The sequence below is a fragment of the Candoia aspera genome, chromosome 6 (assembly GCF_035149785.1).
Source record: "Candoia aspera isolate rCanAsp1 chromosome 6, rCanAsp1.hap2, whole genome shotgun sequence".
In the NCBI taxonomy this organism is placed as follows: Eukaryota; Metazoa; Chordata; class Lepidosauria; order Squamata; family Boidae; genus Candoia; species Candoia aspera.
This window is the reverse complement of record NC_086158.1, coordinates 80,732,392-80,749,388: the sequence shown is the minus strand read 5'-3', so window position 1 is coordinate 80,749,388 and position 16,997 is coordinate 80,732,392. Positions and strand designations below refer to the sequence as shown.

At 41.7% G+C, this 16,997-nt stretch overlaps 2 protein-coding genes across 3 annotated transcripts in view; one reads left to right on the top strand and one right to left on the bottom strand.

Annotated features, from left to right (window-relative positions):
* The first annotated feature begins 237 nt into the window (after window positions 1–237).
* Window positions 238–8,499, top strand: PCBD1 (pterin-4 alpha-carbinolamine dehydratase 1). Its single transcript, XM_063307518.1, has 4 exons — window positions 238–481; window positions 4,761–4,892; window positions 7,178–7,258; window positions 8,068–8,499. The coding sequence occupies exons 1-4, from the start codon at window positions 479–481 to the stop codon at window positions 8,164–8,166; spliced, it is 315 nt and encodes a 104-aa protein (XP_063163588.1). The 5' UTR covers window positions 238–478; the 3' UTR covers window positions 8,167–8,499.
* Window positions 8,500–9,530: 1,031 nt separating this feature from the next.
* SGPL1 (sphingosine-1-phosphate lyase 1) overlaps window positions 9,531–16,997 on the bottom strand; it is a 49,493-nt gene continuing 42,026 nt past the window's right edge. The window contains exons 12-15 of one of the 2 annotated variants that reach the window (XR_010068232.1): window positions 15,513–15,659; window positions 13,404–13,524; window positions 10,339–11,585; window positions 9,531–10,254 (exon numbers count right to left, since the gene is read on the bottom strand). Coding sequence is in view for 1 of the 2 variants with exons in the window: in XM_063307519.1 (XP_063163589.1) it covers window positions 11,442–11,585; window positions 13,404–13,524; window positions 15,513–15,659 (412 nt within the window). In the remaining variant the exon portion in view is untranslated. Of the gene's footprint in view, window positions 11,586–13,403; window positions 13,525–15,512; window positions 15,660–16,997 lie in introns of both variants that reach the window. The other variant, XM_063307519.1, reaches the window with a different exon arrangement.

Below are 16,997 nucleotides of genomic sequence, written 5' to 3'. Positions count from 1 at the left end.
AGTTTGGCATCTTTATTATTTATTTTAATTGAGTAAACCATAATTGGCTCGATTCATCGAACCTGTGCTAAGCCCAAGGCACGCCACTTTATGGCCAACAAAACCCGGGCAGGTTTCACTGACTGCACCGCGAGAGGAAACGCGGGGCGCTTTGGTCTTCCCAAGTTCCAAGCCCGGTGATGCCTTGGGATTGCAGCTCCCTTTATTCCCAGGCAGGGGCAGGTGGGAGCTGCAGGAACGACCCAGCCCGGAGACCCGGGGCCAAAGGCGGCAGCCTTGTTATCACAGTACCCCTGCCCGGCCTCCCTTCCACGGAGCAGAAAGAGCGAACGGCGCCCTCCGATGCGCCCCACCTCTGCTTCCACCGCATTGGTCCGCGGCCGGAGGCGCCGAGCGCGTCCGCGCCTCCTGCTCCCGAGTGGCGCCGGAGATCCCCGGCCGAGGCGGTGGTTCTTGTTTTCGCTCTCTGTTTACCAGCATGGTGAGTTCCGGGGGTGGCTGACGGCGCTGCAGGGCAAAGTGGGAAGCCACCCCAAGTCACCCCCGCCCGGTAGAGGAATTGGGCTGAGCCGAGCGCGCGGGACTGGGTTGGGGGGAGAACGTTTGCAGCTCTCGGTGCCCCGGCTGATCTTAATCCGAGCCCAGCACGCCGCCCTGTGAAAGGGAAAGCGATTGAGAACGAGTTTGTACGCCCCCCGCCCTCTCTCTTCTCATCTATCTAATCTATCGATCATCTATCGCTGCATAGGTTTCATGAGCTCTCTTGGAAGAGCGGCGGATCCCCAACTATCACCTTACTCCTGTAAGGCAGAAGGGCGGGCGGGCGGGCGGACTAGCAAGTGTGAAAGTGCACCGGTAGGCGTCGTATCAAATCCCAGCCGTCTTTGATCTAGCTAGTGGGTTAATCTGACAGACAGGTCTAGTTTTCTATTGTAAAGCTTCCAGGAAGAGCCAGCTGTTTTCTAGGATGAGGTGGGGGTGGACTGGATGACATGTTCAGACATAATTTCGTATGTAGAGTTTAAGGGAGGTTGGTAATGCTGCCAGGGCCGCAACTAGGGGGGGCAACCGGGGCATGTGCCCCGGGCGCCACGCTGCTGGTGTGCCAAAATGAGCAGTGGGGGGGGCGCCAAAATGGGCGCGAAATCCGTGTTTGCCCCGGGTGACACAGACCTTAGTTGCGGCCCTGAATGCTGTATTAACGTTGCCCCAGCTGAAGCCAGGAAGGAGTTGCTATACCTTGGGTAAATCTCCAGTTGCTTTCCCTTGTATGTGAGAGCAGATGTTCTGGGCCTCTGTTGTTTTTCTCAGGGTCTGGGACCTAGAAAACGAAATCCACTCTTGAGCTGGCCTCCTCCCCGCCTAAGTATTTTCTGCAGCCTGCTGTAATTGGTTGCATGTGTTCTTTTAAACATCTGTGCAATATTTTAGTGGCATGTATTGCAAGAAAAGAACACATGGTGAGATGTTTCAGACTTTTTAAAAAATGAAACCTTAACCAGGAGAATAGGACTGTGCATGCAATTGGATTAGATTGGTGGGGAAAACAAGATTGTGGCTATTAGCTCTGGGAATAAAGAAGCATTGCAATGAACTTTGAGCCTGCAAAAAGATGTAAAATACTTCTCTCGTTGAACCCCATGTGAATCAGATGCTGTTAACTACACTTCTGGATTCAGGGACTGGCAACCTGGTGACAAGGACATGGGCTTGTCAAGGGGTGGTGGGCTTGGCAGGTGATAGCAAGCAAATAATAGCATCCAGAAAATCCTTGGTATCACGGGGGGAAACACAAAAACAAGAGAAATGGACTTTTAAGTCATTGTTAGTGCTGTATGGAGAGCTGGAGACACAGCCTTAGGGGGAAACCTGCGGCTTCAGACATACTGTTCTTTGCTGAATTGGTGCTTGTGAGAATCTGGTCACATCAGTTGGCCTAACAGCCCAGAATGGGGGCTCAGCCCATTGAGGGGACATGACTTCTGTCTCTTTATATGCATACCTGGTGGTGCCTTCTGTCTATGTTGGGCTTCAACGGCCAACACAACCAGTGGAATTTTGGGAAGTTTAATCCAAAATCTCTGGGTCCTTGGTAGGCACCTAGCAAAGGACTTGCTAGGGTGGTGACATCTATAACTATCTAGGACACTGTTTCTCAATCTCAGCACCTTTAAGCTGTGTGGACTTCAACTCCCAGAATTCCCCAGCCAGCAAGGCTGGCTGGGGGATTCCGGGAGTTGAAGTCCACACAGCTTAAAGGTGCTGAGGTTGAGAAACACTGATCTAGGATGATTGCCTTATCACCCCATACCGAATGAACTCAGAACCTATATCTTTAAAATAAATTCTTTGTATTGCATGGAAAAATTGTTCACCTTAAAAGAACTCTTTAAAAAAAAATCAAGGCGTTCCTTTGATTCATCCCTAGTTTATCCATCTTGATCATGGGCCAGCCTACAGCTTGAAAAAGTGTGATGCAATTTCACTGCTGGACTTAACTCGTTCTTCACTAGGGAGGCTTACTCAAAAGTTTAAAATTGATATTAAATTGGTTTAAAACTAATAAACCAATTCAACCAAAGCAAAGTCAAGAAAGAGCTGCAGCATTTGATATGTGCAAAGATAGATGGCAAGGCTCAGACTGTTATGTTTTATCTGGAATGCACTGACTTCAATTTTATGCTGAGCACAATTTATTCTGAAATGCATTCTTATTGACTCTCTCCATTTTCTTTTTCATTGCCTCACTTTTAGTTATTCAGTAATAAAAGCATGGGTGGGATCACAGGCAGACATAAATCTTGTCTGTCTCATTTCTCTAAAAGCCTTATCAGTGTCGCTAAGATACCAGTGACAAGTTTATCAGGTGACCTCACTAAAAGGGCAGTGGCTGGAGATTTATTGTGCTGGGCAGTGTTTACCCTGTGTGGTTTCAATTCCTTAAAAAACTGCACTTAGCATACACAAGAATGATGAAAGTGAGGTTTTAGGAGAAACATGCAGGGAGATCCTTTGGGGAACTGTCTAAATATTCTGTAGGACACTATAGATCAATAAAGTTTCCATAGAGGCCTTCTTCTAGAATTATGAATGTGTTGCTCTAAATCGAGCAGTCTACAGATTTTCCAAATAATTATTGGTATCCTACTATCACTTTGAAACCACACACAACACAGAATTAATTACCTTGCTAGATGGGTATAGCAGAATGAATCTATCCCATCTACAAAGGCCAAGATCTTCAGCTGGCTTCTAGAATCCTCAAAGAAGAAAGTCACAAAACATTGAGTTGGATCTAGAATGAATTATTCTCCCCTCTCCCCGTTTTTCTTTGCCTTGCATTAGCATTCATCAAAAAGTTTCCGGAACTGTTGCACAACAATTGTCCTTCAAAGGAAACTAACAGTATGGAAAACAGTAAGAGCTGCTGGCATGTTCCTATTTGTCACCATCTGTTCCTCCCAATATCCATAGAAGTTTAAAGGACAGTGTTTAATGATGCAATAGCCTTTAACCATTAACTGAGGAAGAAGCTGCTTATTAAGATTTGGTTTCTCCCATTTTTACATACATGGATGACTTCTAGTTAACCATTTCCCTGCTTTTGATAAAAGCTTTTCTTCAACATCCCAGCCCATTACAGCCAACTTCCAAACTCAGTGCAGCAATTTATCATGGGTCTCTACATTAGAACTGTATGGCATGGCCATAAAAACTATCTCTGCAGGTAGAACTAAGCAATGAAAATGACTAGTCAGATTTTCCTGCTAGATGGCGACATTCAACGTTCTGTTCTAATGCATTTGCCATCAGATTGTTAACAGGCCCCAAGAAGGTGGTCTAGTGTATGTGAACTGCTTCCAAGAAAGGCCTGTAAATTAAAGAATGGTTTTAGTACTGATACAACTTTCTTGCATATATTGTTCCTCCCCCAAATAGAAGCTGCCTATTTTCTTGGATTTCAAATAATAAATGTTGCAAATAGTAATGCAAATGGATACCTGGGCAAAATGAGACGTGCATTTCACCTAGATTAAAAAGGATCCCAAGGGTTTATTAAAACCAGTGAGAACCATCATCTCCCTAGCATTGAGAGACAAACAAGGAGCAAACCAGTTTGCTGAACTTTCCCACAATCCGTATTTACTTTGAGCAAGAGTTGCATGTTGCAAAATCACGCCTGGATGTCTGCTGCATGAAGACTCCAACTCTCAGCGTGACGTGCCTGTGTGGTAGAACAGCTGGAGCCAGTGCAGAAGCATAGCTTGTCCCAAACTCTGCCTTCTGTGTGTGTTGGACTACACCTCCCATCATCTCCCCAAGCCAGTCAGGGAAGGTTGCAGTGCTGTAAGCTTTCAGTCTCTGTATTGATCTACTGTAAGCAGAAGCTGTTTACAAGGGTGCTTAGGCGTTCCCTAGGAGATCACGATTTATTTTAAAAAAATATTTCAAATTCAGGCAACTTCACATTAAAGAGGTAAGTTTCATTCTTTATTTTTAGTTGAAGGATGCAGTTAATGTATATATACAGGCCTACCCATGAAACAAATGGAATAATTTTGTAACTTCAGGCCTATATTTGAGCCTGAATGTGCAGGGGTTTCCAAGGCCTGAAAAATATTCCAGGGTCAAAAGGTTGAGAAAGGCTGCTCTAGATTCATTGGAAAATAAGTTCTGTGTAGACTTGCTGTTCATGCTTTGAGCAGGTTTACCCAGATGTTCGTTGCAGCCACTTTCTCCATTTTCCCCTTTTCTCCTAGGCAGGAAAAGCCCACCGACTGAGCAGTGAAGAGAGAGAACAGCTCCTGCCAAATCTCAGAGCAGTAGGATGGAATGAGGTGGAAGGCAGAGATGCTATCTACAAGGAATTCCATTTCAAGGATTTCAATCGGGTACAGAAGCGCTTGTCCACGTTTTATTCCATGAGTTGAGAGCAATGCTCAAATATGCAGCTCCACACTAATTGATATTAGGCTTAGCAGAGAGGGCACAATAAGCTGGGAAGATGCCCAGTTCCCAACACTGCATGGCCACAACTCTGGCACGTGTAAGAGGGTGCACAGGTTAATACTTGCGAGTGCTTCTTTTTGTGCAGGACTGCAAGATGCTTCAGTTCTGCGGTAGAGGAAAGAGAGAGTAGCTCTACCTGTTGGTGCTACAACTGCTTCCCAGAGCCCTAGGAACTGCAAATAGTGGCTCTGAAATCCATCCTGGTTTGCTGTCTCAATGTACTTTGAATTCAAGTGCAAATAGCCTCAGGCCCAGCCATAATTATTTTTCCACTCCATTCCAAAAGGTTGGACAGGATACCAATTATTGGAATCAAGGAAGGTGCATGGATTTTTCTTTTTTATGCCGTGCCTGTCAGGGAACGCCCAACTCAAACATCTGCTTGTGTCTGGCAGTCCCACTCACTCACCTCTTTGCACCCATGAGAGATTTTCTGCTAATGGAAGTAATAACTGCATAGGATGAATTTTCTTTTGGAGGTGAGAAGGGATTGAACTCCTCCCCATACCAGCTGTGATCCTAAGGAGTATCACTCTTGCCACTCTGCTGGCATTTAAACCAAAACCAAACAGAACCACACAAAGCTGCGCATTAAAAACAAACATTTCAGTCTAGCACAGCAGACCATTCTCAGGAATTAGAAAGAACTTTACCATGGACTTGATCATTTCTGGATTATACTGTAAATTTTAAGTATTCTTCCAAGCAATATGATATGCTGATGCTGCTTCAAATTTTTAGGTGGCCTTAAACTTTCTAAAACCATTCCTTCCATTAATTCAAGGATCAGCAACCTTTTCAAAGGTTAATTTTGCATTACAAATTTTGTAATTTTGCAGTGGTATGGATGCAGAGAAAAGGAATATTTAAACTTTTTTTTTTAATGGCTGTACAGGTAGTCCTTGCTTACTGATGGTAATTGGGGCCAGGAACTTCATTGCTAAGCAACACGGTCATAAGGCGTGACATCATGTGACCATGGCGACTTATGACAGCAATTCCAGCAGTCTCAGTTGCTATTAGGCAAATCCTGCAGAGTCACAGCATCCCAGGTCACATGATCACCATTTTTGACTTCCTGCCGGCTTTCCCATTGACTTTGCCTCAGAAGCCGGCAGTGAAGGTTGCAAATGGTGGTCCAGCGACTGCAGGACACTGCAACGTCATTAATTGAGAACTGGTTGCCAAGCACCCTAATCAGTCACTTGACCTGTTGTAAGCACCCTTTGTTCAGCACTGTCGTAACTTTGAATGGTTGCTGAATGAATGGACGTTAAACGAGGACTACCTGTACTCTCAAGAGGATTCAATTAAAATTTGATTTTTATTTTATCTTGGGCTATATTGGACATGCAATTACAGGTAGTCCTCAACTTACGACAGGATTGGGCCTGGAATTTCCATCGCTAAGTGATGTGGTCATAAAGCACAACCACATCGTTTAGCAATGGCAATCCCTGCACTCCAGTTTGTTCCTTAATTGAATCCCACACCATTAGGCGAGGCAACTTCCTGCCGGCTTCCAAAACCAAGCCAGTAGAGAAGCTGGCAGAAAGTTGCAAGTCCCAAGTGGCTTGCCAGCAGACCAGCAGACAGTAAATAACTGCTGCCGGGTGGGAGGGGCTACGCGGGAAGCACAGGTCAGGGAGGGTGCACTGGAGGTGCGGCAAGGGTTGGGAAGGGTGCATAGGCGTGTGAGAGTGGCCAGTGCAAGCACAGAGGAAGTAGGGGAAGGTGCGTGGGTGGTAAAGACTTAGACCAGTGACTTGTGACCTTTCCTGTCGGCTTCCCCATTGACTTCCTGGATAAGCCAGCGGGGAAGGCCACAAATGGTGATCATATGATCACACGGCACTGCAATCGGCTAAGTGCAAGCCAGTTTCCAAGCACCCAGACACAATCACGTGACCACGGGGATGCTGGGATGGCTGAAACTCCAAGAACTGGTTGTGACCATCATTTGTTCAGCACCGTCGTAACTTTGAATGGTCGCTGAATGGTCACAAGTTGAGAACTACCTGTATCAATGCCTGCATTAATAGGCTTCCAGGTGTTACTGAACTGTAACTCCCAGCAACTAGCTTATATGGCTTAACAGTGGAACCTGTGTAGAGTTTTACTTATTTGCTTCTGTCCTTTTCTAAATCCTCTTTCATCTTTTGAACAGGCCTTTGGATTTATGACCAGAGTAGCTCTACAAGCAGAAAAACTGGATCATCATCCTGAATGGTTTAATGTTTACAACAAGGTAAGAGATAAAGAGTTGTTCAGGGTGGTTTGGTGGGGGGGCAGAGTTGGCCTTTGAGTCATTCTTGCAGGTTTTTTGGCAATATTTTTTGGAAGTAGTTTTCCATTGCCTTCTTCCTAGGTCGAAAAGAGAGCGACTGGCTCAGAGTCACTCACCTGGTTTCATGCCTCATGGTCTCGCAATTTCTAGCCTGAAATCACAACACCAAACTGGTTCTCTGTTCAAGCCTAGATAAAGTTATTTTAATTATGTAAGCCAATTGTGGCATAAGTCCATTAAATCCATAGTGCTTGCACCATTCTAGCTGCCCAAACCTGTAACAGACATTATGTTTGTGCAAAGTGGGGGTGGGTGGCTATTTAAGCCTTACCAGAAGTGCTTATTCCACCAATGTGTGGTATTCAGGATAGGGGAAGAAGCTTTATAGGGAACAGTTGAAGAGCAACCACCAGTCTTTTCATAATGCGGCAAAAGGAGAGGGGCACAGTTCCAGCATAAATTACAGATTGGCCCTCCATTGATAGGGAAGGAGGCTCTCATCCTGCATTTGAAGTAGTGGATCAATCTAGCAATTGCAATACAACTTTTTTTTTTAAGTCTTCTACACTAGTGACACAGTTCCCTAATCCTGATGGCACACATTTAAATTTCATTGACGTGCACTGAGGCCAACAGTGAATGAAGATACTAAAAATGTTTATCGCTCCGCACTTAAAAAATTGACCCTTTTAGCTCTTCCAAGTACTTGCAGCTGTGCTGCTCTGCATTCCCGTAACTGCTGTACTAATTAGGTACTTTGTTTCTTCCAGGTTCATGTAACCTTAAGCACACACAAGTGTGCTGGCTTATCTGAGCAGGACATCAGCTTGGCAAGTTTCATAGAGCAAGTTGCAAACACGCTGGCCTAAAGACAGCCTAACCCCATCTTGGTCTGTAAAGGTCGCTCCTAAGCAGACTTGCATCAGAACCTGCCAGAAGGGATCTTGAGATAAGTAACCTGGCATCAGTATCCAGTCAATATGGGAGAACCCATCTTTTTGTAGAGGCATTGTACTTGCTTACTGTATGGTCACACATCACAATACTGCTGTGAATTCATATGTTATGCATTATTAACCTGTCCTGTGGCAATATCTGCTCTTTAGTCTGTAACCATGTTTAGCAGTATTAAATTGGTGCAGGAGAAATCACCTGTGGTTGTCAGTTTTAATAAAGCCCACTCTTACCCAGTGTATTGGAAACTGTTTTCCCCTGCATTTCTCTTCAGCACTGTTTCTTGCCTTGCTCCGCTTAATATAAGCCAGCCTTTCTCAACCTTCTGACCCTGGAGAAACCCCTGAAATGTTTTTGAGGCCCCGGGGAACCCCTGCACATTCAGGCTCAAATATAGGCCAGAAGTTACAAAAGTATTGTATTTGTTTCATGTGTGGACCTGTATATATGCATTAACAGTGTTCTTAAACTGAAAATAAAGAACGAAACTTACCTCTTTAATGTGAAGTTGCCCAAATTTGAAATAATTTTTTTAAGTAAATCGTGGTCTTCCAGGGAACCCCTAGTGACCTCTTGTGGAACCCTGGTTGAGAAACCCTGATATAAGGGGTAGACAGGGAAATGCTACAACGGGCTTAATGTACTTTTAAAACAAGTAGGCAGAAGTTTGGGTTGATGATGGGTAAGCTTGTATACTGCAGTTTGCAAAACATGGTGGTTTTTCTCCCTTAGGATGGCTCTACCCATCATGCTGTGCAAACCACACCGAGTTCAGTTTAGGCTAGTACAGCGGAAGACAGGAAATTAAACCCTCTCGCGGGTTCTGTCAATTAACATTTTTCAAAGAAAGCTAGATAGCAGATATTCATTTATAAACATACCTCTGATAGCATGTGGCAGGGACATCTGTTGGGTGCGGTAGGGTCGAAAAATTCAAGATGGCAGTCGTGTCTATGCCATGCCCCCCTTTTACATCTATCACCCTTGTTTAATAATTATATAGATGGATTTTAATCAGAATTGAAATTACTCCAAAAATTCTATAGACAGTTTTAAAAGAGAGAGAAGTAAAATTGCCACAATAACAGGACTTTGATCCTGGCTGCCATCTTGTCTTTAACCCCCACAGTTAAAGACAAGAAACTTGCAAGAAACTTCAGGCATGGAGGTCTCAATCGGCTTGGTGGTTAATGCAAATTTGATCTGTGAGGTCAGCTTTCCAATAAACCAAATCTTAGACAAAAACAAAGCTACCTTCCAATATTTTAAACTTGGTAGGTGAGGGAGAAAAAAAACATTTATTTTAAACCTGAAAACACATACAAGATTCATCAGAAAGTATGAGTTAAGTATTGAAATAAAGCACTATTGAATATGTATTGGTATGAATCTCTAATTAAGATCTTACAAAATTAACATTCTGTTCTAAAACATGAATGAAAACAATTTATTAAATTATACAAGTATAAGGGATGCAATCAAGTTTTCCTTTCTTAATATATTTCGAAACCATACCTGGGTATCTGTTCAAACAAAGGAACTAGTCAGTACATAATACATGTCTCAGGCAATTAACCATCAGGTTGTTTTGCATTCACTCCATTCGAAATTGAAACAGAAAGATGCCACAAAGAGCTAAATGATTAATCCCAAGATTCACATAACAACATAGACCCTGAACACATCAAGTTACCAAGGACTATACAATAATAACTGAAAGGAACATGAGTCTGTACCACTAAAGATTTTATTCTATGCTTTCTTCAGAGGAGCACTGCTGACTGAAGGTAATAAAGCCTTAGGTGATCTAGCAAAGTACCTAGTAATCTACAGAAATGGTTCAAGGCCAAATGGAACTGTTCTCCATTCACCTCAAGCCTTGGAATAAAAAGTTAATGTGCCTGCCCTTTGGCCCATGAACTTCCCACCAGAGCCATTGCTACTTCTACAAGCAAACTAAACAATGGGATAGAAGCAGTATCTCTAACCCAGCGTTTCTCAACCTTGGCGGGTTTAAGATGGGTGGACTTCAACTCCCAGAATTCTTAATTCTCAAACTCGCCAAGGCTGAGAAGCACTGCTCTAACCCATTAAGGCCAAGCTTCTAGGCTACAAGTATCCATATCACAGTTGCAAAGTGCTATCTATGGGTGGACTGAGCTCAGACAACATGACATACTGAAGAGGGGGAGTATATGATACCTGAGGCTGAGGTTATTTTCAGTGTAGTACCATAAAGGAAGCAATCATCTGTTGACTTGATCATGATCATCTGCCTCCTTCCTGGATTCTGAGTGGGGATGCTCTCAGCATTTAAGGCAAATCTGTGTGTGCGCTCTTAAGAACGTGTCTGACAATCGATGCAACACCTAAAAAAGAGTGCTGTGTCCTACAAAGGATTACATTCTGAGGCACTGGTGCTTGGAGTCCATAAAGATGCTTAACAAATGACAGAAGTAGCAGTTTAAGAAGCTGAACTTCTCAAACAGTGACATTGCCTCTCAAGAAATGCAATTTGCTTTCTCCCAGTGCAGTAACAGAGAGTAGGACAAAAGCTCCCGCATATGGAGGAACCATTTTATCCTTAGTACCTCCATGGATCTGCTTGGGTCAAAGACTGAGGGGTCGCAGTAAAAAAATCTAGGGAAAGAGTAAAGCACCCTGGAGCCACAGGGAAAGAAGAAATTATCCCTTTCTTCCTCTGATCCATTTCCTCTCATTCAGAGCAAATTCCCACAGAATGAACTAAACACCCACCCTGACTTTATCCTAAAGTCCATGAGGGATGTTGACATGCAACCTTTTGTTGAACTCACTGCTCAGTGGTAAAAGTCAACCAAGAGACATGCAACCACTGAAGTGATTTGAAGCACCTGAGCATGAAGGATGATGGAACAGACTTGTATTGCCCTTAAGCCTGCTGTCCCTTGGAGGACTAGGTATTGCAGTGAGTTCTCCTAAGAAATACAAAGAATCAGAAGATAAGAGAGAGTATTTCTGAAGTTTCACAGATCTAAACAGCGAATGTGAGCTAGGGAGTTGAACCTGTGTTTAACCTAAGAGGGAGTGTTATGCAAGCAGATCAAGCTACCTTATGAGCTGTATCTGCAGAAGGAACACTTCCAAATTATATTCTCTTTCCCTTGAATTCTTTAGAATATCATCAACAGTTGAGGTATATTACTAAAAATCAGTGGGAGCCTGGAGAATCATTCATGTGCGCTTCAGCAAGTGGATGAGGATCTGTGTTGTACAGGTTGTCCAAATAACTACCAGCAATTTCTGAAATCAGGTTTCTGTCAGGAATGGCTTGTGCCATGCCATAGATTGCAGCCTGTAAATGCAAACAAAACAGAATGCAACAATCAGCTAAGATTTATCCCACGCAAGATTACTTCTGAAATGTATTACTACTTGTATTTACATAAATAATACCCAAAGTGGCTAACAATAAAATCTGGTACTTATCAAATCAACAACACAGACAGACCCCACAAGCCATATAAAAATCAGAAAATCAAAAAAATAAATGAAAGCTCATTTAAAAATTGAAGAAAAACATTAAAACAGAGCATATTATTTTAGTTACCAAATGGCTACATACAAAGGGGTTGTGTGAGAAGGGGCAGACCACCTACAGAAATTCTAAAGAAGCTTCCCTCAGAAAGGGTATAGGCACTAGAAGTAGTTTCATTGTTTGTTGTTTTAACCATAAGTCACAACAATATAGCAAAGCTGAAACGTAAGAAAGATATAATAGAAAATGACAGCTGAAATGCTTATACACAGAATCTGAAAAAAGCCCTTTACAGGTAGTCCTCGACTTATGACCACATTAGGGACCGGAAAATTTAAGTGGTGCAGTCATTAAGCAAGGCATCACATCATGGCACCCAATTTTACATTTTTGCAGCGGTTGTTAAGCAAATCACCACAGTTGTTAAGCGAACCACATAGTCATTAAGTGAATCACACAGTTCCCCATTGATTTTGCTTGTTGGAAGCTGGCTGGGAAGGTTGTAAATGGTGATCACTGTTAGCAGATTGCTAGGAAGCATTTGGCCCAGGAGAGATCAGAAAAGTCACACACCAGGCATTTCTATAAAAATAATTTTATTTACAGAAAGCAAACATATTTACAGGCTCTCAGTGAGAGCTGCTTAACTCTCTACACGCCTACACAGAAGGGAAACTGAAACTAAAACAAGTCCAGGCAAGTTCTTCTCCCCAGGTGCAAAAATTAACATCCGAAAAGAGGACAATTAAATTCAACCTCTTCACCCTGCCAAAATGATTAGTTACCATAGTAACCTTAATCTGTACTAGAAAACATATTAACAATCACATGACCCTGGGATGCTGCAGCTGTCACAAATACATGCTGGTGGCCAAGCACCCAAAATTTTATCACGTGACTGCAGGGATGCTGCAACAGTTGTAAGTGTGAGAACTGGTCATAAGTCACTTTTTTCAGCACCATTGTAACTTTGAACAGTCGCTAAACCAATGGTCATAAATTGAGGACCACCTGTATTAAATTTCCATCCAGTGCACACCAGATGGTAGTGCACCCAGATAAGACCTTTCTGGAAAACCTCCACACTGACTTAAACTAATGAGAGAGAAGGAAGTTTCCAGCTAGTTTATTTCCCAATAATTTAGTTCTTTAATCAACTCTATGATCTGTACCTGGAAATGAAGTAAAGCCCAAGCAACTATGCTAAGCTAGAAAATAATATGCTTCCTATAACTAGCCCTGGTTGATAGTCAGGTACAGACTACACAGTATTCAACAATAACCTAAAATAAACTAACTAATAATAAATATTAATTTAATCAATTAATTAATTAAGATGTAATTGAGGCATTGTCAATTATACTCCAACCTGACATGTTTCTGAATGAATCTAGTAGGCCCACCAGCCTGGACTAAATAAAAAACATCCTTGGCCAACGATTGAAATTTAGGTATCCCAGCATCTGGGTGTGAACCCAACAATATCCCCAAACTTCTAACTTGATTTTTCAGAGTACAGTCCCATCCAGGCTTGAGCCCTATTCTCTGATTTGCTTTCTACTGATTAGAAGTGCCACTGCCTTGTCTGTTTCAATAGTAGTAAACCTCAAAAAATCAACTCAAAATTTCCTTTACCATGCCAGTAGTCTTTTCGTTTGGATTCTTCATGATCTCAGAGAGACACTCTCTGATATCCTTCAGCAGTAGTTCAGCCACCCCAGGTTTTGTATGCACTAATGTTAAGCAAAAATGAATACTTGGAAAAAGATAGAGAAAAATAAAGTATTACTTTTCTTCACTGTCAGAGCCTTTTGTTTCATGATCATATGTTCCCACTATTCTGCACCCCCAACAGTCCTATCGCCCCCAAAGCAACACCAGACTTTTGCACCATTGTTTCATCAAACAGCAAATCTGCACAAAGTCTCATATCCTTCATAATTAAGAAGATGCAGACATTTCAAATTAAGGTCCAAAAGAAACATCTAAGCTCCCACACCCTCTCCTGTTATATTCTCCAAAACGTCCACCAAAGTTTTGTGGCCATTTGGTAACCTAGCAGACATTCTTTATCTCCTGTAAATTAGCAGTTAAGTAAAAGGGGGGGAAAAATGATGAAGTGGCTAAATGATTTTTCCAATGCTTTTCTCCAGGGAGACGTGAGTGCAAAATAGGGTTTTATTTTAGGTATGACTGCAGTTAATTTATTCTGATTAAGTGATAGTTTTATTCAATAAAAAGTGTGTTCAGGGTTTTGTTTTGTTTTGTTTTGGGGGGGTTGAGAAAGTGTCATGTTTTCTTCTTTTCTGCTAATATCAATAATCACATTTAAAATAACCTTTCACTGATGAAATTACAAGAAGCTAGAATTGTAAAGCTAAAATAATTTAGAAAGTAATCTAGTCCGATTTTGATGATGCAAAGAAAGGCCTAAGATGCAAGTATCAACCAGCAGATTAGTAATTATTATGGCTGAACAGAAGTATCTATACATCCTTTCAAATACATGAGAAGAGTGAGAAAGCTACTCAAGTCTGAGGGTCTTCTAAATAGATATCCCCCAATCCAAGCTTCCTAATTTTAAGCCTTAAGATAGTGTTTCTCAACCTTGGAAACTTTAAGATGTATGGACTTCAACTCCCAGAATTCTCCATCCAGCATGGCTGGCTGGAGAATTCTGGGAGTTGAAGTCCACACATCTTAAAGTTTCCAAGGTTGAGAAACACTGCCTGAAGAGAATGGCCAGAAACAGAACTTTTGTTTGGAGAGGGACAAAGGCTAGTTTTTTAAGAGCTATGAAAAATACAGTTTAAACGTATGAAGCAAATCTTTTCCTTGAGTGTGAAGACTTTTATATCCTTTTATCTCTCTGTAATTATCACTGCCACCCACAAGGCAGAAAAGAAGGTTGTGATTTTTCTCAGCAATCATGAAAGTCACATTTGAGACATTGTATATTCTAGTGCTAACAAGAAAGAATCAATCAACTTAGCTGGCAATTACAAAAGAATGGAGTAAACGTGAGGTATGACCTTAGTTTTTTTAGGCCTGGAACCACATTCATTAGTAGAATTGCATTCACATTCCAGAAAAAAAAATAGGGCTACAACTGAATAATCAAATCCCAAATTTTATATAAAACATCTCAAAATATCTTGGAATAAGCATAAACTCTGGAAAGTATTTTTTTATAGAAGCAAAATTGTTACTCCAAATGAGAAACCATACAAAATAGCTAAGACAGGGAGAATACATCTCTTTTTCTCGCATTAGTTTTCCAAGTATGGAAATGGCAATTTTAATATATATCCTGCAGGATAGGTGTGGGAAAGGTGTTTCCTGGTATGGAGAAAGTGGACAGAAATACTTTCTTTTTACTCCCTTTCTAATAATTATGGAACTCCCTACAAGATGCAGTGAGAGCCCACCAACATACATTTTAAAAAGATGAAGACAAATTCATGGAGGATTAAAGCTCTCAAAGCTATGAGCTGTGATGACTACATATCAGCCCACTTAGAACCAATTGGCCTCTGAATTCCAGCAACTGAGATGCAACAGAAAATGGATGTTTTGTCTTGATCTCCTGCTTGTAGGTTTCCGCAGACTTCTGACTGGCCACTGGGGAACAAGTGGTCTAGACCTGCCTTAGGTCTGATCAATCCAAGGGAGAGTTTTAGGCACTTGACCAATGCTCTGACATGAAATTGGTGGAGAAAAAAATCAGAATCCCAAGGAACTTACCCTCGAGGGAACTGTAAAATATTAAAATTCCATCCTCTAGATATTAACAGATTTGACAATCTGTAAATGTCAAATGTATCAGACTTCAAAGCAATGACAGAAACTTCTGGTTTGCCCATGATAACGATGTGGTCAATTTTCCGCAACCTTAAAGAGAAACACATTAAAAGTATGTTCCATCTAGTCTACATGTAGGTCCTCTAGTTACATTTAATGCTGTAATTATGCTGTTTAAAAGCCACTATCAAAGTTGTAATTTTAGCTGCTTCCCCTTTTGGTCCAAGAATCAGTCATTCTTAACAGAGAAAAGGCAGGGGGGGGGGGCAGGTTGCTTCATCATCATCATCATCTTTCTTTACAAAATATGTATCTGGTGCTTCCACAGAACAGAAAAAAAAACCCACTGCCCAGAGAAACATGAAATATTACTTTATAAAACAACATGATTTTAAATGAGTTTTAAAAACAAAAGAGACCACAATTAATTGCAGTGGCCACATCTGAACATGGAACGTGATCTCATAATTTAATTTGAGGTGAATGGTCTTCCCCAATTCCCTCTCCTCAGCATGGCTTTAAATAGTTCAGAAGCTATTCTTCCCTTTTTTGCTCAACGTACATGGGGAAAAGTCCTTCTAAACCCATGTGGATGATTGATCTGGATATGTTAAAACAACATGGAAGAAAGAAATGGAACTCAGAGCCCCCACCCCATAGCATAGCAGTTCCCTAGCTACATCTTCTGGGGCATGCTACAAAGAAAGAACGGCAGGTATCACAAAGCAGTATTTCTTAATCCTACCCAAATAGACAACCCTGAGGAACAGCATGGTTAATCATAACTCAAAATGCGGAGAATCCCAAGAAACACAAAAGGATATACATCCTTAGCTTAAAACACAACTTGAAAGTTTCTGCACAAAGGAGAGCCACCATGACCCTTCAGATGTTGCTGAACTACAAAGTCCTAACATCCATCACTACTGGCTATGCTAACTGAGGCTGCTGGGAATTTTAGCGCAGTAACATCTGGAAGGCCACAGATCTCCACCAAAGCTCTAAAAAATGTGAACAGACAAAATGTCAATAAATATTTGCACTTCTCTGAAATAACAATGACATCTAAGGATAAGGGCAATTTTATTTCCAACAGAAGATGCACATCTGCAGAAAGTTTACTAAGGAATTCATCAAATATTGCCTTATGTGATATCTGTAGTAATACCAGTCTGGTATGATGGCAACAACCCTGCCCTAAGGATTTTGCCTCTAGTCTATTAAGCTAGAGTTATCTGAACACGCAATAGAATGGCATGGTCAACCAAAAATGAATGCCACAACATTAGTCTTACAGCGTGTGCAGTCCTGTCCAAATGTACCATAGAATCCTTTAGCACACACCATTAGTTGATCCCTGACTAAAAAGAAATTCCACTTTTAACTAAATTAAACTAAATTTAACTAAATTCTTGGAGCTTGGTTTGG